Source organism: Semicossyphus pulcher, unplaced genomic scaffold, assembly GCF_022749685.1.
Source record: "Semicossyphus pulcher isolate SPU_LCO1_2020_fin unplaced genomic scaffold, fSemPul1.0.p SCAF_8, whole genome shotgun sequence".
Taxonomy (NCBI): Eukaryota; Metazoa; Chordata; class Actinopteri; order Labriformes; family Labridae; genus Semicossyphus; species Semicossyphus pulcher.
The window spans coordinates 13,925,958-13,947,562 of record NW_027211759.1 but is presented as its reverse complement, the minus strand read 5'-3'; the positions used below and the strand labels follow the sequence as shown (position 1 = coordinate 13,947,562).

General features: G+C 42.9%; 2 protein-coding genes across 6 annotated transcripts; one reads left to right on the top strand and one right to left on the bottom strand.

The window, feature by feature from the left end:
- The first annotated feature begins 853 nt into the window (after nt 1–853).
- kcnc1b (potassium voltage-gated channel, Shaw-related subfamily, member 1b) lies at nt 854–16,686 on the top strand. 5 transcript variants are annotated; one of them, XM_069687255.1, is made up of 5 exons: nt 854–2,373; nt 5,903–6,818; nt 7,397–7,570; nt 11,189–11,225; nt 15,077–16,686. In XM_069687255.1, exons 1-5 carry the CDS (start codon nt 1,810–1,812, stop codon nt 15,126–15,128), a joined length of 1,743 nt encoding a protein of 580 aa, XP_069543356.1. In that variant the 5' UTR covers nt 854–1,809; the 3' UTR covers nt 15,129–16,686. The 5 variants fall into 5 exon arrangements, with proteins under 5 accessions (XP_069543356.1, XP_069543358.1, XP_069543355.1 ...); XM_069687257.1 differs by lacking the exon at nt 11,189–11,225; XM_069687254.1 differs by having other exon boundaries at nt 11,189–15,150.
- Nucleotides 12,102–21,138, bottom strand: sergef (secretion regulating guanine nucleotide exchange factor). Its single transcript, XM_069687266.1, has 11 exons — nt 21,086–21,138; nt 20,657–20,795; nt 19,946–20,098; nt 19,281–19,375; nt 19,054–19,114; nt 18,867–18,980; nt 18,715–18,777; nt 18,181–18,333; nt 17,917–18,083; nt 16,503–16,539; nt 12,102–14,016 (listed from the first exon to the last, which is right to left on the bottom strand). The coding sequence occupies exons 1-11, from the start codon at nt 21,125–21,127 to the stop codon at nt 13,823–13,825; spliced, it is 1,218 nt and encodes a 405-aa protein (XP_069543367.1). The 5' UTR covers nt 21,128–21,138; the 3' UTR covers nt 12,102–13,822.
- Between the last annotated feature and the right edge of the window lie 467 nt (nt 21,139–21,605).

The window sequence follows — 21,605 nt, the reverse complement described above, 5'->3', positions numbered from 1 at the left end:
GGGAACTGCCCACCGACGGAGGAGGACATGAGGAGAAGAAGAAAGCTGAGGGAACAACAAGCTCCCCATCCGCAAGAGCGAGCAATTTGTGCCTCTCTGTGTAAGTTTGAAAATGTGGTCAGATGAAATGTTGGGGAAAAACGAGGAAAAGGGGGAAAAAAAGTCCTCCATCTTTTCAAAATAAAAGGCGCTTAGAATTTTTAAATTCGCATTAAAATAAAAAAATAAGACTAACTAAGACGACGAAATGATATAGATATGCAGCTTTTTAAATCTTTGTTAAATAAGTCACGTATTTTATGTGAAAAATGTGTAAAATAAACCATAAAAATGACAAATAATAATAAAAACGAACGACCTTCCGTTCCTAAAACGGAAGATTAGAGCTTTACGATGACAAATCTGACATTTTTTTTTAGGCTGAAAAGTTTGTTAAGATCTCACGTCATATAACAGACATAGAAACAACAGGAGACCCAAAATAACCTTATTTGTAGTGAGCAATGTCGCCCCCTGCTGGCACAATAAACACAGGTGGAGGCTAATTATCATACACATCAAGTGCAGCACAAAAGAGTGGCGCACAACATGTAATTATCTGAACCGTTTCTCTCCACAAATCTCCTCTGTCAGCGCAGTGACACACACAAGCAGACTGTAAACAAGACGAGCAGTCTGATCTATCACATCGCGTAAATCATGAAGCTGTGAGAATGATCAGACTCTTCCTGATGTTATGGGCGGATCTGCGCGTTCATGGCTCCAGGGTCACACCTTCTCCAGCCAGCTGTGCGTGAGGAAGATGAGCCCCTGCTGACCGACCAAAAACCCTCCGAGCGATCAGAGAGAGAGAGAGAGGGGGGAGACGAGAAATTGGGCGGCGATGACAAATTCAACAGTCGTAATTGGAGAACTTGACAGCGTGTTTTAACAAATGCAGGCTCCTCCACTGGGCATGCTCCATGTGATGCGAGAGCAGAGCTGGGCACGGTGTGAATAACAGGCAGTTTGGGCGTTTTTTTGGAGGAGGATTGTCGCCCTCTCATCATCATCTAATTTTGTTTGTTACCACGCAGCACAGACAACCAGCATCTCCCTCTCTGCAAATAGACTGGATGTTTTTTCTTCTTAGCAATGTGTGAATGACAGGGTAAAGTCCCTGAGGAGGAGATCATCATCTCTCCGCTGAGACAAAGACCTGCTGCAGCCTACAGCGTCGTTAAACGCAGAGCAGGAGCGGGGCTGCGCGTCGGTGTGAAGGAGGTGAGTCTGTAGGCAGCAACAAACAGAGGAGGCAGAGAAGGAAGCAGAGCCGAGTCTCCACAGGCGCTGTCCGCTCAGCACCACCGCAGTCACCTTGCTTTGAAAGTCACAAACCTGCTCAGGAACTGATCGGATCAATCACAGCAACTTGGGGAGTCCAGTGAGCTGGCTGAGGTGGATCAATGCCAGCTTTTGATCTCGACATCTTGGATGTAGCGATGATGTGACGTCCATTCTTGATGTGATGCCATTGGTTGCCATCCTTTTTGGATTTCGATTCTATACCCTCCAGTAAGTCCGGCAGCTATAAGCGTGTAGGATCCTCCAGTTGCATGGCAGGTGATTGTAGAAAATAGCAGGGTTTATTGGGAATGTAGCCTGATGCGCGTTAAGCTTTTCTTTCATACTTGGTGAGACACGACAGGTTGTTTTTACGCGCTGCTTTCTTTATATAATTGTTGCTCTCCGCTGTGCATGGGGACACGGTGCGCCTAGACTTACCTTTGCGATGAAGGGAACTTATTGGAGAAATGTTTAGGGGACGCAATGGGCCTGAGCGACGACAAGGATCGCATTGTGATAAACGTGGGAGGGATCAGACATCAGACATACCGCAGCACCCTGCGCACCCTACCTGGCACTCGCTTGTCCTGGCTGGCAGAGCCTGATGCTCCCAACCACTTTGACTATGACGCTAAGATCGAGGAGTTTTTCTTCGATCGCCACCCTGGCGTGTTTGCACACATTCTTAACTACTACAGGACAGGTAAGCTGCACTGCCCGGCTGATGTCTGCGGGCCTCTCTACGAGGAGGAGCTGGCCTTCTGGGGCATCGATGAGACAGACGTGGAGCCATGCTGCTGGATGACCTATCGCCAGCACCGGGAGGCTGAGGAGGCCCTTGATAGTTTCGGCGGGGGGGGCTTGTTAGACCTGGCGAACGAGGATCAGGAGCCAGAGCCGGAGCATGCTGAGGATGATGTGGATGAGATGACACGGAGGCTGGCGCAGGGAGACACACATGACGCCCGGAGTGGAAGCCTGTGGAGCCGCTGGCAGAAACATGTTTGGGCTCTGTTTGAGGACCCTTACTCCTCCAAATATGCAAGGGTGAGTTCATTTTAATGTTTTCATGGCTTTGTGAACTTTAGATCTGACACCTCATTAGGAGTTACATCCTGAGCTAGAAGAAAATACTGTAAAATGTTATGAATGAGTGAAAGCTGCATGGGCAGGAGTTTGGCTGTGAATGTGTCTGCCTTTGTCCCCCGAGAGAGAAGCAAAGATTGATGGACCTGGGAGGTTCAGATGGGCTTTTGATGACCTTGAAATTGCCCTCCTAGGGGTCTCCACAGCAGAGAGAATGATGGTGGAGTGGGGGTGGGGGCCGTCAGGCAAAGACCTCATCTTTCAAAATACTTCACACGCTAATCAACTCTCCTTGGGAGAAGATACAAAACCCCAATAGTGACTCTAACAGGTCTTTGGATTGATATTTCCAGCACACAGGAATCCCTGGGACGCCTGGCTCTTTGGTTAAATGGGTCAGCTACAAATTAGAAAACCAGATCTTTGGCACCACTAGAATTTCAGTGGCAGACCTCCAGACAAAAATGAGGTTGCTGTTTGAGTGGACATTTTTGGTCTTTATAATGGGCACTTTTCCATCTGGGCACAATGCCTCTCGTCGGTGAATATGAAATGACTTTACACCTTCAGATCCTTTGTTTTTTTTGACCGCTGCTCCCTACAAAGGCCGCTGTGCTGCCCGCTGCTTTAACAGCTGTAGCAGACTGATCGGTGTAATTACTGATCAGGCTCAGTCCAGCAAGTGTAAACTGTATTGACATGTTCTCACTCCTACAGGAAGCATTAGCGGAAGTCTTTTCACCAGCACATATTTTCAAATGTCACGTTCTGCATGCAGAGAAAACTTCCCGAAGCGGGAAAACTCCTCAGACGTGTCCTACATTTCACAGTGAGCGAGACAAAGCAGAGATAAAGGAGTGACAGCGCTCCACCAAGACTGGAAGGAAGATTAATTAGAAGTGAGCCTCAGAGTTAATCACAGCCTCTATTCACAGTGGATCCATCAGTGGAAAACCCTGTCACTGCATATCACTGCAGGCCTGTGGTTTGCCAGCAACAGTGAGAATTAGCCAATAAGGAGCAAAGAATCATCGCCTGTCACCCCCCGCCCCCCGTACATGCCACACTGTTTCTAACTGTCACAAAGACACAATTTACTGTAAGAGGCGGTCTGATATATGCAGCGTTTGTTTAACTGTTTGATGGGTGGGATGTTTGCAGAGCTGGTGTGTCAGGAGGCATCTGCGGTCGATATGAAAGTAGCTGATAAGAGGCTTTTTAAGTGTGCTGGTACAAGAAAAAGCCCATTATGACTTTCTAATGCCTCCGTTAACTTCCAGTCCAAAACCCAAGATTCAGTTAACGATCAGGAAACTAAGAAAACCGGCCATCATTTTCATTTTAGAGAGACACGCGTCCTCCTGTTCCTCAAACCAATTCACGACACATGTCAGCGCTTTTGACATCAACTTAAAATAAAGAATATCTGTACAGGGCCCTGTTAATTAACTGTGATGCGCACAGGCAACATAAGCTGCTTTGTTTGAGCTCATTTAGTCAAATCTATTCAGGAATATGCGTAATGTGAATTACAAACAGGTCGACGAGACGCTCAAATAAATATCTTCATTAATCAAATCAATATGTGGCTCTTATTGCCCCCCAGACCGTGCCTAGTTGGTTATCCAGCCTTCGCTGTTGATTCCAATCTGTTACTTTCTCAGGTTGTTTACTGTGTGATAGATTTGCTAGTATAATATTGTAGTGTGTACTTGTTATTTTGTACAGTACATACTGTAGAGGGGGTGGACAAAAACAACATTACGCAACCCTCAACACCTCATACACTGTACTAAAGCCTCAAGAATTGACACCAATTCTCTCTTAAGCTGCACAAACAAAAGCTGGAGACGATTGGCTTGGAAAGTAGTGTGTGTTTGATTGCATTAAAATGTCAATGCTCCTTTTGTCAACACTGTATTTATGTCTAAAACAAACAGCTGTAAACATACAATTTGAGTGGGGACACGAACCAGCTCATGAAGATGGAGAATCATTGCAATTAAAACAGCCTGTGAATGGTTCTGTGGGTTTTTAAATCCCTTCACATTTTGTTTGCGCTCAGTAAGATCATAATAATCTTCTTAATCTTCATGAAAACTGGTGATGTGTTCCCATTGTTCAGTCTGATTTGTCTCAATGAACAAAGAGGACAGACTTGCTGAAAGAACAGAAGTCAGCCTGTGTGCTGTAGTCTCTGCTAGCACACTGGTTCCCTCTGGACTACCACACGAGCATGGATTGGAAGCAGACATTCATAAACAGCAGCGATTTCCTCGGCACAATGCGATGAATTGCCAGTGATGAGATGATGAGATGAGGGCCTGTTTTCCATCATGGCTGCATGCTTGCCTTCGTGACACACTGCGAATGGACTTGACTGATTAAGACTCTGGGTTTCCTTTTGCTCGGTGGAATATATGTCAGACCTCACTCATGCCCAGACATGCCTCCCTCCTCCCTGATTCCATTCACTACTCCTCCCAGCTGCTTAACAATGCTGTGCATTACTTTGAGACGCACTACAGAGCATCACTCACTTTCTTAAAGACGTCTTCGTGCGCGAACAAGCTGCTATTGATCCAACTTTTGTGTTTCGTAGGATGATTAAGTAGCTATCTCCTCTTCCTGTCTGCCTCTCCAACAACCCTGATCTGCTGACTTCAGACTCCCATTGAAGATGCAGCTGTTTACTCCAAGCTACAGTAAAGTGCATGAGCGGTGACACACACTGTACACCAGTGCAGTACGATCGGAGAAAGATAACATGAGCTCGGGGTTGTAATCAATACCCAGGAGAGCATGCTGTATCTGTTACATCAATGTAGTATGCATCAGAATAATCAGCGCCCAAATGTGATGAAATGTGATCATCTAATCAATACATAACGAAGGCTAAAGTACACTTTTGCCATTAAGGGAAATATGTTTCTCATAAAAGTCTCGGCAAGCCTCTCAGCTCAATGAGATTCCCAAGAGTTGATCATCTGGACGGTATGACCTTGTGTAGGGAAGGCCTACTGTGGTGGCGGTGATGAAGGGAAGAGCCTCGGCTAAATTTAGTCATGGGGGTTTGCACTAATGTCCTGTCTCCTGCTGCTGCTGGTGGTGGCTCTTTGTAATTCTGCATGGAGCATACCCTTGAAGTGCCATGACCTTGAGATGCAGCTGAGGGAGGAGATGCAAGATCGGTGTGCTTGCATTGATTGTCCCTTTTACAATGACACTTCTGAATCAACACATGTAGAGAGCGGAGAGGGAGAGCAGGGGGGAGTGAGAGAGGGAGTGAATGCCCCCGTCACTGTCAAACCAGAAGCCACTGTCTCAGAGCTTAGATTGGATTGCATTGTGTCTTGCTAAGAATTGCCATTGGGTCGTTGAGCTTGATTACACTGCATGAATTACTGTGCCCTTTCTCCTCTCTGTCCTTCTCCCTCCTCCCCATCTTCCCCTGTCCCCTTCCTGGATCCTCCATGTACTCCCTGCTCAGTGGGTGGCTCTGGCTTCGCTCTTCTTCATTCTGGTGTCCATCACTACCTTCTGCCTGGAGACCCACGAGGCCTTCAACCCCATCATCAACCGCACTGAGCTTGAGTTCGTGGACAACGTCACAGTGGAGCACACCTACCAGGAGACTGAGACTGCGGCCTACCTCACCTACATCGAAGGCGTTTGTGTGGTGTGGTTCACTTTTGAATTTCTAATGCGAATAACTTTCTGTCCAAATAAGTTTGACTTCATACGGAATGCCCTAAACATCATCGACTTCGTGGCCATCCTGCCCTTCTACCTGGAGGTCGGCCTCAGCGGACTCTCGTCCAAGGCAGCTAAGGACGTGCTGGGTTTCCTGAGAGTCGTCCGCTTTGTGCGAATCCTGCGTATCTTCAAGCTGACCCGTCACTTTGTTGGGCTGAGGGTGCTGGGCCACACGCTGAGGGCCAGCACCAACGAGTTCCTTCTCCTGATCATTTTCCTTGCTCTCGGTGTCCTCATCTTTGCTACTATGATCTACTACGCTGAACGGATTGGAGCTAACCCTAACGACCCTCGAGCCAGCGACCACACACACTTCAAGAACATCCCGATCGGATTCTGGTGGGCTGTGGTGACCATGACCACCCTCGGCTATGGAGACATGTACCCTCAGACGACCTCCGGCATGCTGGTCGGAGCTCTGTGCGCCCTGGCAGGTGTGCTGACCATCGCCATGCCTGTCCCTGTGATTGTCAACAACTTTGGAATGTATTACTCGCTGGCCATGGCAAAACAGAAACTACCAAAGAAAAAAAATAGGCATATCCCTCGGGCACCCCAACCAGGTTCTCCAAACTTCTGTAAGTCAAGCATCAGCTCCCAGCCTCAGAGCCCCATCGCACATGACGACGTTTTCGAGATAAAGTTTCAAGGTAAGAAACAAAGACGACAAGTCCTCTGATGTATCGTTGTCTCATCATGTATCGCTGTTCGGCTCTTTCATTGTTTGTTCATTCCCACGATTCAATTGGCTGATGATTCAGACATTTTCCACCAAAAACGATCAATAAAATATGAGATGAAAAGCATATTTTTTTGGATAGGAGAATAGAAGGATTGAGACAGACCGTGAGTAATCTGGTTATTGATTTTGTAAGTCTTAATGCAGTGATTCAGTCTCTTAAGACCAACAGAGAGTTTGTGATTATACAATTAAGGAAATGTAAGCAGAAGCCAGAGTTACTTGACTTCGTCTTGAAATCCTCTGGTGCTAATGATGCCAAGACATATTGACCTTTGATGCAGTTTGTTCTCAAGAAATAGAGTACACAACAAACAGGACAGAAGCTATACAGTAAATATGGTATTATTGTATCGAGTTAATCCCTGTGGCCATTCAAGTAGAATAACGTGAAAACTGAAGATGTATTGAAGAATTTCAGAAAAAAGCTGGTATGTGAAACCAGATTTTTTTCGTTTGTTTTTCTTTTCTTTATGATTTTCTTATAAGATTCCAAGCTGAACGGTGAGGCAGCTAACGCAGCTCTGGCCAACGAAGATTGCCCTCATATAGACCAGGCCATATCGCCGGAGGAAATCTTCAGCCCCAGCGAGAGAGAGCGGCCCTGCTTCCTGGTCACCACTGCTGAACGCCCCAACCACACAGGGGGCAGAGTGAGGAGGGGTACGTACAGTAACAGCCAATCACAGGCCCCTGTAAGACACTGACACCCTGTAGACCGTAGACAGGATATGTGTTTTTTCTCTCTTTGCTGAGTGTTACACCTCAGTCTTTCAAAGGCACACACGCACACACACACACACACACACACACACACACACAAACGCACACAAATACACAACTGCAAACCTCTTTTTACAACCTTCACACACTCACAGCAACTGCTTCTCCTCAATCATCCCTTTGGGAAATGTATATATACCAAGTCACAATAGCATCTGTTCAGGCCAAGCACAATCACCACAAATGTCAATATTTGTCCACATCTACATAATATATTTTTTGATACCATGCATAATGTAATATCACTATCTATTTAAGAGTAAGAAAGCTATTTTCGAGATTTCTATGATCTAGAACGTGTTGTCTTACATGCCTAAGAAAGTGTTTTATGTGCTATGTGTGTACCATGTATGTATATGTGTTTAATGATAAATACCATGCAGGATCCGGACTTATGAGTACATTGCTCTTGACCATAACGATGCATGAAGTGTCTTGCTGATGGGTGCTATCAGTATGGTGAAGGAGCACAACACAAATGGAGGAAGGCTAATTTCAAATATACCGATTTGTACACTTTAATACCAGATTTTAATCCTTTTTATTTGTTTTATCTCTTTATAAAATCTATAAAACATTCCTCTTAGTCTCCAGCTGTGTGTGCAGCCAGCACAACAGTATAAATTCTACCTGTAGCTGAGAACACATCCCCTGCCTGAGAGTGCCTACCTTTTCAAGTATTTTATAGTGTTATACTCCAAACCATTCCAGTACCACCCGGTGCATGCTGTTGTACTCCTGATGCACTCAATGCATGGAGAATAATAATCTGTTTCAAGTCTGTGTTGACCTGTTTCTTTGGAGACAAAAACAAGAAAGCAACAGGTGTAGTATAACCAGTGAGGAACACCAAAACTAGGTTTGTCGTGGATTCAGTGCTGCAGTGTACTCAGAACGTTCTCTGTTTTTCAACTGAAGGTTATGAAAAGCCTTGGAGCCTTAACAGCATGTCTGGCATGAGCGGGGATGCCTCTGGAGTGTCCTCAGTGTCCGCCCTGCCCTGCAGCCCACCCTGTCTAATGCAGCACTCACATTCTCCCATCCCATCCATTATGTAGCATGGTTGAGTAGCAGACACAATGCCATTGGAAGGCCAGTCCACACTCCTCCTTCTTATCCTTCCTGTCAGATTTTTGCTTTTACACTTCGCTCCTGCTTTTCTCATTTTTATTTCTTTATTTTTCTGGAAAACTGTATCTCAACTGTGCTGATACTCAAGCTTCCCAAGTGTTCTCCTTGGGTGTGTCATCATATCCTAGACTAGAAAACATCGGCACATGCCACTCTGCATGGGTCACCTCAGTTGCCCACAAAGCACTGTTCTACTTCTACCACAGGCTAACCCCCCTCTTTTCCTGTGTTTACATCATTGCCTGTTGCTCTGTTGCTTTTGATCTCGCACACTCTTCTGCCAATAACTTCTATCTCATCTGCTTTTTACAATTTTGTGAAAGAAATTTTCATAAGATGTAACCCCTGCGAACAAATGCTGGACATTAACAACACATGGCTTTTAAACATATCCAAAAGGTATCATTGCCAGCTGTTAAGGGAACTCCTATTAAGTGCTTTGTACGTTGCAAAGTAGAGACGTTATCATTCTGAAAGTGCAATCAGACCAGGCTCAATGTTACCCGAGTGGCCATCGAAAAATTATTGAACCTGATGTTCATGATGTCCAATGTAATAGGGAGATGATGACAATTCCTATGATACTAATAATGGATACATCTAATGTCGACAAATCTAAAACTGTTTGTTTATTTGCATGAAGTGCATGAGAAATTATGTTCAACAAGAAGCTAACTGTAACGCAGTACCTGTAAGAAAAAAAAGAAAACATTTTTTCTTTCAAAAGCTTCTAAAGCTTTGTCATGTTTTATGCATTTTGAGAGAGCTTTACAAGAGACTCAGTCATAGCAGAGATTTTTATGTAGCTGCCATTCTTTGCCTTTCCCCAAAATTCATTATTTTCTTGTACTTATTTGACTGGGGCCTCCGACTAAAATAGCGTGATTTAACTTGAACAATTTGTTATAAAGCCAACTAATGCTGTTATGAGCATAAATAGTTTTATACAAATATATTTACAAGTAGTGACGAGTTTTTAAACAGTATCAAAAGCCTGCAGCGACGTATAAGTGCTGTGATGCCTAAAGTAAGGCCATAAGTGTAAAACAACGGTGCCTTCATACCTGGTGAGGCAAAGTTAGTGAGAAACAAATTAACATGATTTTACATAAGTTCTCCTAGTGTAGCATCTACACACTTTATACCATGCTCATAACAGTGTGACGAAAGCTTTATTTTGTAGGGTGCATCTTATACTTATTGCACCACCCTCGTAACCTTAATGACAGTAAAAATACCCATTTGGTTATTAACACACTATCCAACACATACATTTAACCTGTAGGAGGATACATAGCTCCAAACCAGCTAAGAACAGACTTTATAGTATAAATATGATAAAGCACAAAATCCTATTAAAGGGGACCAGGCAACTCTACAGAGCCAAAACAAATGAAGCTACGATCAGCCAGAGACGTCACGATGACTCCTGCTGTATGAATGTCTTTTATTTTTAACACATCAATACTGTTACTGGTACATGTATTGATACTGTCCCAATAATTATGCACAATTCTTTCAGGGCACTTTAACAAATTCTATGTTGACCAATCAGAAAATGTTAACTTCTAGAAGAAGATATAAGTATAGCAAGTCATCAGAGTTTTGTTTTTATTCTGAAAGAGCAGATTTTCACATTTCGAGTCATGTCTCTTGTGGTAATTGATGGACGTTATATATTAAAAAAAAAAAAAACCTTGTGATAATTTGATGTGAACAGATGCAGGTGAATTATATGCTCATGCAATTCAAGTGAAAAAAAAAAATCATTACGACACAGTTTGGGATGTGGGGTTACTTGGGGAAAGGTAAATGCATGTATTTTACATTTATGCAACAGAAAAGTATTCAAATAAAATATGTAAATATAAGTCCTTGCATGAAATAAATTTTATACTCAATGAGCATTTAGACTCCGTTTTTATTCAACTGCACATGCATACATACAACTTCCCTTCTTCCTACTGCTGTTTGACCCTCGACCTGTGCCGGGTCAAAGAGAGCATAAAAAAAACGAGGTGACTGTGAGAGCATGACGCAGAGTATACAAACGCATGACAATGACTGACTACTGTACATCAACGTGTAAAAACGCAGCATGATCGGGCATGTTTATTAACCGACTCAGAGTCCAACCTCTGCACACAGACAGTACATCGTTGTCTGATGCCTTGGCTAAGCATGGGATATACATGGTAAACTATGGGTTTACCATGAGGAACTAACGGAGCACATTTTCTTTACTCTCCAAGCTAGTGTCATGTCCCACCTCTCCCTGCACCTCAGAGGTGTCCATCATCGCCATCATCTCCACCAGTATACATAATTTGTGTAGTAATTTATTTGTTGTTTTTTATATGTTTATAGAGACCCAGCGACAGCACCGGAGCAGACCACCAACAGAGTCAGTTTGTGTTATGAACCATGGTGTACCAACCACTATGTGTATGACCCATAACGGCCCATCACCCACCTGATAGCGCTGTAGCATTGTTGTGTGTATTACTTAGTATTTTTAAATGGGTGTGACAGTGACAACCTGTGCATCACAAACTCAGCATAGATGTAGCACTGAGGAAGTTTTGTTGTCAAGCCTTATGTAGCTCAGTATCTGTGACTGGTTACTGTGTTGTAATTTGTGTGCCTATTTTTGGTGTGTGCCAGTGCTGTAAATACGCTTTTTTGTGTGCTGAAGTTGTGTGTACCAATGTTTTTTGAGTGATCATCAAATATCTGTGTGCTTCTTCTGTTGAAAGAAAAAAAAAATGTTGCTCCGATCTTAATCACCAACGCCCCCCTTCCCCCCCCTCCCCCCGCCCCGCCCGGCTCCTCAAGCAAAAACCTGTCACTTGTCATGTCAGCCAGACGAAACAGTTAAAAAAAAAAAAAAAAAAAGTACTTGTTAACTTTGCACTGTCATGGTCACATCTTTGTAGACTTTTACACTGTTTTGCACCGGTGAACTTTTTACATTCCTTTGATATGTTTTCAGGCATCAAAGAGATAACATCCACAAAAAAGAAAAGGTCATACTTAAATAAAAAACACCACCTCTACCTTGTATTGATGAGGCATTAAAACGGTGTGCAGTTAGGAATTAGCTAACAATGTAAATGGTTTAGCAAATCTTATTTAAGGGTTATTTATAAAGGAACAATGAACACTAATTGAATGTTTACATATATTCATATGTAGCCAAACTTTGATTCACATTAACAGCTTATATATTAAATACACAAACTCATGTAACATTTACATTTTTATTGACAATCATGTAGATTCTTTTTTGCACACATGCTTATTTATATATTATTGTATAATAATTACCAATGCCAAATCATTGCACTCATTATACTGGACAAGTGCCTCAGTTATGCAAATTGTTCTCACCATTCATCATGTTAGTATAGCTACACAGACATGATGAATGAATGTATGCTTATTTAAATGAGTCATCAGTCACCAGCATAAGTTCAGTTTTCAGAAAGCACACAGATACAAAAAGGACCCCCATACGCTCCTACGGGCGAGCAATGAGCGAACCTACTTAAATACAAACAGGAGAGCCATTGAGTGCAGAGTACATCTTCACTGTTTGTGTAGAAAAGTTTGTGAAAAGGGACCAACTTTTTTACCAAACAACTGCAAACACACTGCCAACAGCCCACTGAGATCTGTGTGCAGTCAGGAACAGCAGGTCTGACTCTGCCAACAGAGCTGAGCACAAATGGGGGGGGGACAGTGTGCTGGTCATTGTCCGACACACACACACACACACACACACACACACAGATATTATCATTGAACAATTCAATTACACAACAAAAAGGCAACTACTGTGTGCCGTTTAGTGAGACTTCAGAGTGTGTGTTTTGAACACTGTATTTTGTGGTTAGTTATCTCAATAAGGTGTTCGGTGATCGTTTTGATTGGTTTGTTGTTTAGGGATTTTTTTGTGTCTTTTTTGACGAGAACAGTTCAGGCTTGTACAATAAATAGTGATAAATAAAAAAAACACAGAAATTATCATTTTTCAACGAGTGTTGATTTATTTTTTCAAAGTAATCCAGGTAAAAGCACATTAATCAAACGTCCATTATTGCATTACTTCAGATGATTTATATTGAATTTGCATAAATAAAACGTTTTAAATAAAAAAGTGAAATAAATTGCATAAATACCACCCATGAGCCGCTCTTGGTCTTGCCATTACCCTTGACCACAGCAATGACTTCAGACCTGCAGTTGGTCCCCGTTTGCTGCAGTGCGGGCGCCCACAGCTTATAAATATGTAAGTTGGGTCAAACGCAGCGGACGAACTTCCCCCAAGAGGGATTAACGTCGTATACAGTGTGAAAGTGGTGCAAATGAGAGCAACAGGACGTCAAAGAATATGACACAGACTGACAAGAACACAAACAAGTGATGGACAGTGGCCAGGAATAAAAATACAGTGTTAGTGGTAAATCATACGATTGCAGAGAGATTTTCAGTATGAAGCGCAGAGATTGACGGCCTCCCGACACTCAGGATCACAGCAATAAAACCGCTGACACAGGGAAGATGGAGCTATAGCACCGGTCTAGCCCATTCCTCACATGATCCATAACGGCCTCAGTCAGGAGGACGCACATGGCAGGTGGACCAGGAGCCATAGGCATTGGCCATGTCCTGCAAAGCCATCGGCCCCGATCATGTCCATCAAAGTGACGGGCTGGTCAGAGAAATGATGGCCTCCGTCCTCCTGTGATATAACTCAGCCTGTGTCCAACCACACGGCTACATTTACGACTGCAGTTTGAAGTCTGACCCTTTCAAGGAGCTCAGGTAGCCCATTAGAAGATGAAAGTAACTGTATAATCAAAGGCACTTAATGTAACTGTATGCAGACTTTGCCACCGAACAGGCACAAATCAAGTACATAAATAAGTACATTCTCAAATTCATTGTTTCTCATGTATCAGAGTGCAACATGCTGAATTTAATAGTCCTGCTTTAATGTTACTGAAGTGGAATTGTTGCAGAGTTTTGTCTTGAGTCAGTCGTCTCAGCACACACGGCCATAGAGTGTCCAGCTCCGCAGCCAATGAGAAAAGGTCTGAGCCCAGAAACGAGCTGTGGCTGAAGGACGTCGGTCTGTGAACCGTCTCCACACATCCCGTGTTCGTTCCAGCCCCAGGAGAGGAGGCTCCCCCCTGAAAAGGAGAGGGGTCGGGGGTCAGTGCAGCTGACAGGAGAGAGACTGGGCTGTAGCACCGTACCATGCAGGCTAAAATTAGCAGCATGGAGAGAAAAAAAAAAGTCTGGGAGCAAAAAACAAAAAAAACAAAAGGCATGCAAGCACACACACACACACACATACACGCACGCACACACACACACGCGCAGCCTCTCTTTTCCCAACGCTGACACGCAGCCAGTAATAAAGACTCCCTGCTCTTCACAGCTGGTGAGGTGTTGGTGGGTGTGGTCAGGTCTGCATCACCGCGGAGACACGTGCCATGGCAACACAGTTACCTAATAGGCTCCATTGCCATGGCAACAGAAGCGAGCTTGCTTTCTCAAGGGTAACACATCCTCAAGCTTTCCCCGTCCTGCAGTTGTGTGTGTGTCTCTCGTGCTTTTGTTTCATGTGTTTCACATCGTGGGGCTTCTTTTGTCTGTGTTCGTGACTGGCTCGTCTCGGTGACATCAAAAGATTCGGATTTGTCGTGTGACACATATGCTTTCGTCGGTTAATGACAAAGATATCACCCAGCAGATTATGTCAGTGTGAGATTCTGCAGGATATGGCTTAAGCATTAAAAACACACATAGCCAGATTTTTAACACACTGCATGTTTTTATAACTCTGTCTTTGATTAAGTAAACATCCTGGTTACATCATTTAATGTGTTGAATCGTTCTGTTCTTTGGGTGAAAAAGCCTTATTTTGAGCTTAATTCATGGACTCACTGACTGGAGTACAGCACATCAGTGTTTCCATGGCAACAAAGTGCCTGCAGAATATTCTGCACAAAAAACGGCTAAAAAATCAAGACACCCAAAGCCATTTCTTGGTGAACAAATTGTTACAATTTTGACACTTGAAAATGTAAAATCTCACACTACATTAACAACACCACAGTGATGCAGTCTGCAGCAGGCGTCTTTTTGTTCCAGCATGACTCACATCTCAATACGACTTAAAGCAGCATCTTATCTTTACAAGCCTGTAGAGTTTAAAATGTTCACATTAACAAAATCTTTCCTCAGATTGGATGAGCTGTGCCCACAGCGTCTTTGGCCCCACCTTGACCACCGATGATGAATTTCATACTTGAGGAGAACTCCTCAAGTGCAAATGGGCAAAAGCTGAGCAGGCAACAGATATCATGAGTAGCAGCATGCAATGCTCTCCGTTCCTTTCTGCCTGACCTACTTCAGCACCAGAAATAGCAGCACTCAGGTCTCTGCTTCCAATCCTGTTTTGCTATTTCATTGCTCCTGCCACTGTGCTCCAGACAGGAGGAGGAAAAGAGGAGAGCATGGCACAGGAGGGAGGTGCACCAGGTTCAACTGAGCTCTCCCTTTACTGGTTATGCTTTCTCATCATATAACTGAACTTTTGAAAGCACAGAGCAGGGCTCTGTGAGAGTCATTATGATGGACAGCCTGCATTAACAATTTCCTAATTATAATGGCATATCCAGTTAACTGTAAATTGGTCAGAACATTCAAAGTTGAAGGCCATTTGCATGTAGAAATACCAGCGATGTCAAGCGTTTCCTGTCTAATGGAGCCGCTGAGCTCGTGTTTCAATGTTCATGTGCGGTATTTTTATTCATGCTGCTGTAAAAAACTGGGCCAGTGTTCAAAATTTAATGCAAAAGATTTTACTTCCAAAATGTTTTAAAGTGCAAGCGGGTCACTACGGGAAAGCAGGAGACTGCTGGCAAGCCTGCAAAGAATCTAAGCAAATGTAATATCTTCGTTCTTCTGACGAGGAAATTACAAACACTCAGATATTTTTTTGTTTGTTAAGTTTTCTTTAGGGATGTTACTGTGATGTCTTTGTTTTGTTCTTATGTGCACAAAGAGAGACTCCAAACACACTGCAACTGGAGAAACATGAATGTGAATGTGTGTGTGCTTAATTCAGCTCTTTTACAGGCTTGTTCAAGTAATTGCTTCTGTCAGTGATACCCATCTAACTGTGCTGTAATTACTTCCTGATGCAAAGGCCACAGAGCAGTGAGCTGACCTCAGAAATCCTCTGCAGCATTACCAGAAGGATTAATATTTCACACTGATGTTTAACTGTAATGTATTAGACCGCTGCCTCACTAACTCTTTAGTACAGGGAGGAGGATAACTTGAAACAGTTGAGCTGTGCCTCTGTGTATTCCCTTCTTTTATGCAGTTAGTGCCACGTTCATGCCAGGTCAAAAGTTGAGTCTCTTGTTTCAGATGCTTGCACGCACTTAAACCAATAAGTTCAGACTATTTTTGCTTAATTTGCTCAGAAACCTCTTTTCCTCGTTGTGCATTTCCAGTGCTTTGTGTAAAACCTTCCAAATCTATGCTTACCTATTTTCCTGCATCATTACATTTTCTGATATTGGCATATTATTAATAGTTTTTGAGCATGAGAAGAAAAGCGTAAGAAAATATAAGGAGACTTTTGAGAGAATACACTCACCTACAATGGCGAGGTTATGTTCTGATCCACAGGCGATCTGTCGAGAAAAGGATTTAAAAAGTGTTTAAAATGCATGTTTAGAGCAGACGGACAATTTTAAGAATGTCATATCCAAGAATTGTTATGCCAACATGGATACTGAGATATTTTGTAACCGAAGCTGCTCTGAAATAAAATGCCATGTGTCAAGATGTAGTCATCTAACTTTTATTCAAAACTGCATGCAACATGAGTGCACCAAAAGCAAAAACATTAGGGGTGATCTTTTTTTTCTGTAAATACATGAGATGCTGTAACACCCTCGCTCCATGGTGCATCACCAGGAAGCAGAGAACTGAAGGGAAGTGTTCATAAAAGCTAGAACACACTGCTGTGCTGTCCTGAGCAGTTAGTGCAACTGTCTCAGGAGTGCCTGCTTTTGCTGACTCAAATCCTTTTACAAATTAATGGCCTTTTTTCTGCAGTATCGCCCCTTAAAACCTGCGACAGGAGCTGAGGGGACAATTTAAGTTCTGATCCTGATGTCTGCAAAGATCAGAGTGCTCTCTAAATGCTAGATTAGCTTGTTAGCGCTTCATCAGTTTTAGTCCGATAAAAGTTATTGAAATGTAAATAAATCCTTGATAATACAGTTTGAACTGCTCTGATAAAACAACATTTTTAAATAAAGTATACAGCTGTGGCAAACCATGAACACAAACACAGCGACTGAACCACAAACAGGTCATAATTTATCACACTGTTAATGTTCATTGGCCTCATAAAAATGTGACAGTTTACTAAATATTGACTCTGTGGGTGTAAATGTACTCTGTGAGGAGGTGTAACGTGGTAGGGTTGGCTGGGAGATTCATAGTCCACTCAGCTAATCCATCTTGCCTCTAGCTTTACACACACAAGATGACTACGCCTTGACATACGCCAGCGCTGCTGCAATGATCTGTGCTCAGCGGAGGAGTGATCCAGAGCTTGCCCTTGCCCGTCCCTGACATCTACTTTATTGGCAACGATCTCCGACCATACCGCTGCCATTTAGACTCCAGGTTAACTGCTGCAATCACGTCATGCTCACACGTAATTGCCCTTATGGGAGAAGAGACGTCCGCCTTCACTGAACGTAAGTGGACCTCTGGGAGTGTGTGTGTGTGTGTGTGTGTGTGTGTGTGTGTGTGTGTGTGTGCTGTACGCGCAAGCTCTAGTGATTCTAATCCTTGAGAACCTTCTCTTAGTGGGCCTGCTGCTCACTCAGTGGCAGTGTCTCATCTCATACAACACAACCCTCAGCTGTTGGTTTTATTATTGTAAGTGGTTATCTGCTGCCCCCTGCTGGACTAACAAACATTGCACCTGCTAAAACATGATGACGACGGCAACAATGACAACACTTCCTGTAAAACACAATATTTAGTCTTACCTGTGTTGCTCCGTAAAGTGCTTTAACCTCTGCAGGTGGGCAAGCCCTCTGGCTTCCATCTTGTGCTGAAGGACCTGCTGACTTCCGCTCCGGGTTCTGACTAGTTGATGGTAGTCTGCCTAGCTGTCCATAATCTCCTCTGCCCCATGTGAACACTCTCCCAGACTCTGAAAAATGACTATATTTAGATACTGCAACTGCCTTTTAAGTCATTTTACAACTGGTAAACATTACAGACAAAATATGTGTTTTTAAGTTTTTCACCTGTTCGAGCAACAATGTGTGTCCAGCCGCTCCACACACGGACAACTTTCTCTCCACCGAGACGCTTCACAAGCATGGGAGAGGACAGGAAAGGCTCTGCAGTGGTCAGCTGGCCATGCTTGTTGCTTCCCCACAGAAACAAATCTCCGTCTCCTGCACACAACAAGAGTGACACTACTATTTATCCAGCAAAGGCAACAACAGATAGGTAGAGCAGTAACTAGTAGGTGTCACTTATTAAAAAAGGTTAATTAAAAGGTGTCACTATTGTTTGTCTTCTATTTCTTTAACCTTTAAGTGTAGCATAAATAAAACTGTTAAGAGATTAAAAAGGGACTGAAGCTCAGCACTTTTTAAAGGCTGATCTGTTTGCACTATTCTAGGAAGTAAATCAGATACATTTAACATTATCAAAAACAATGAATGAAGTGCTGCCTTGTTTGTTGCCTGTGTCAACGACATTCTTTATATTTATCCCCCCCAAAAAACTGCATGAACACAGCACACTGGTTGTCAAATATGCCAGTGTCATACCTGTGAGGCACACACAGTGCACTGAGCCTGCAGTTACCATGTGTGAGGTCTTCTGATCTAGACCTGCAACATAGGCACAAAAATGTGGTCACATTTATCAGTCATTAGAGGCATTGTAAATCAGGTAAGGCCCAACAGCTTTGTGGTCTGACCTGGTACCAGACAGGGCACTGTGGAGTTGAGGTGTGATGGAACAGCTTGCTGACCGACTGCTCTCTTAGCGTGACTGAAAAGACCCCGTCCCCACTGATATACACAGCCTGAGTCTGAAGGCAGAACAGGGATAGGAATTTATGGTTTGACAGGTTAATGAAAATACAGTTTTTGTTGCATACTCACCAGAAGCAGCCAGCGAATGTCTGAGACCTGCTGCTACACTCACCACTGGCTCCTTCAGACTCTGAGGATAAACAGCAAAGTTACATCTGCTTCAATGAAAGTGAGGAGAAGTTGGATTGTAGCAGCTTTGATCAGTAAGGATTAATTAAAAAAAAGGAACACCAATGTAAAAGTAGCTATTTTGTATTCCTTAAAGTAAGTAAAATACAACCCACTCATGTGCTCACCTCAACAACAAGTGGATCTGAAGAATGTGTGACTTTCTGTCCAACACCCAGTTGTCCAAATGCATTAGAGCCAAATGCCAGTACTCGACCACAATCTGTAAGTGAGAAAGAAAGAAAAAAGAAACGTCTCTATAAATAAAAGACACTAAAATATTTGGATGGGGGAAGGTAGTTTAAATCTTCCTCTGTCATTTACTTTTTTAACATTAGCAAGTTCTGCAGAAGGCCCTCAAGTCTGCAAGATTACAGAATAAAAGGAGGGTGTTTCCTCAGGGAGAAATTGTCTGCATGAGCGCCCTCCAGCTGTTGCTGAATTGAGGACAACCCTGACCATCTGGTTTGTGAGTCTAATGCTGCATTGACGTCATGTATGCAGATATTGGAAAGGTTTTCATGTTATCACAAGCAGGCATTTGTTTTATCAGACAACTAAACTCAGTTGTATCAATGCAGGGTTGAATGTATCAAAGTAAGAAAAAAAACACAATGTATTGACCATACAGCCTTAGAGTTACTGCCTTCTGTACTGCCTAAAAAAAGTAAATAGTATCAGCAAGTAAGCGTGGTGCTAGAAGAGAGTATACTGTTAGTTTAAGGTAGCAAAATGTCAACAATCAATGATATTTATATATTCTAAATCCCACTAGTATTTGAGGGGTACCCACCAGTGAGGAGAAGAGTAAAATCCCAACCACAGGCTACTTTTGCGACCCTTTGGTTCAGGCTGTGGCAGAGCTGAAAAGTTGGAATGTCTGCATTGTGTCCGAGTCCCAGCTGGCCTCTGTCATTTTGTCCGCACACAAACACCTCTGCATTCTCTGTCCAGCACAACATACACCACACACATTTGGAAACAAAGACATTTATGTTAGTATGCATTTAAAAAAAACCACAAGAAAAATAGATGTTTTCAACAGTGACATTACAATGAAAAAGTAGCTTGGAGTCAGAAGGAGATGAGGAAGTTTTGCCTTCATGCTGTGTGCAACTGATTATACCCTTCTAAGATGAGAAAATCGGTATTTTATGAGGAAAGAAATAAGTACATTCAGTTTCTATCTTTTACTATTTGCGGCACAATTTATAATACATTTGAAATAAAGTCTTAAAACACCATTAATGTGTTGTATGTTTCTTTCGGCTGTATATGTTTGTTTGTTTTTTAGAAAAACACATTTTTCTTGCTTCTTGACACATAAGTGTAATAGTCAGCATCATCAACAATAAGCCTATTTAGCCATGAGGGGGCGCCACATGATCTGTTTTGGTCAGACTTGACTCACATTGCTGAAAACATGTAATAAGGCGAACAGGGGCTTATGTATGTGTGTGAATTTCGGACGAAACGTGCATTGTAGAAACAAATAGTATCTTACCGGAGATAACCACGGTGTGACCTCCGCCACCGCAGACAGCCCGTACCGCCTGGTTTTGTAAAGGAGTAATGTCAGAGAGCCGGGGACATGACTGGTCCTCCACATGTCCCTGTCCGAGCTGCCCGTAGCTGTTAGCTCCCTGACGGACATGATAGCAGTCTCAGTTACAAAGCTTTCCTGAACACACTAAACCATGCTGACTTTGCCGTTAAATGTTACACAAATCTCAACGGCTGTTTTTGGTTCGCTGCACTTGTAGCTTGTATGTTAGCTAGAGTTTGCTAGCAGTTAAGCTAACGTTATCAAAAGTGCTACGTTAGCAGTCCGCACTCTGCTGTCACTCTGCAGGTGGTGAGTATTAGAGATAATTAAAGTACACGGCCATACATACACAAGTTACACATTAAACGGTGAAGATAATAAACTTACCCAAGAGTGTACACAAAACTCAATCTGCGTGCTAGTTTCCATGGAGTACTCTGAGTGGAATACAACTTGATTTGCGACACTGTCGTAAAACACTACTCATTTTATAACTAATACATTAATACGTTTTGTATTACGTTTTGTGAGGATAATGGTTACATTAATGGAATAAGGTTCCAAAAAGCAAAAAAATGAAGATGTAATACGGCTCTCGTGTATGCATTTATAGCCTGTTGTGAGAACTTCTTTTCGTTTTTCAGACAGACAGTTGCCAAATTTGCTTGCCAAATGTTTTTATAGGCCTACTTTGTGTACTCTCAATTTTAAGAGTAGCATGTACAACATGTAAGCGTAATCTCCTCATTATAACGAAACACAGGTGAAAAACATTACAAACTCCCAAATTGCCATAATGTTGAGTTAGTAGAATTTGGACCTGCATATTTGGACTTTAAAGACTGCATTCATTTTAGTTGTAGCTAGTAGCTAGTTGTAACAATTACCTATAAACAGGCAACTTGGG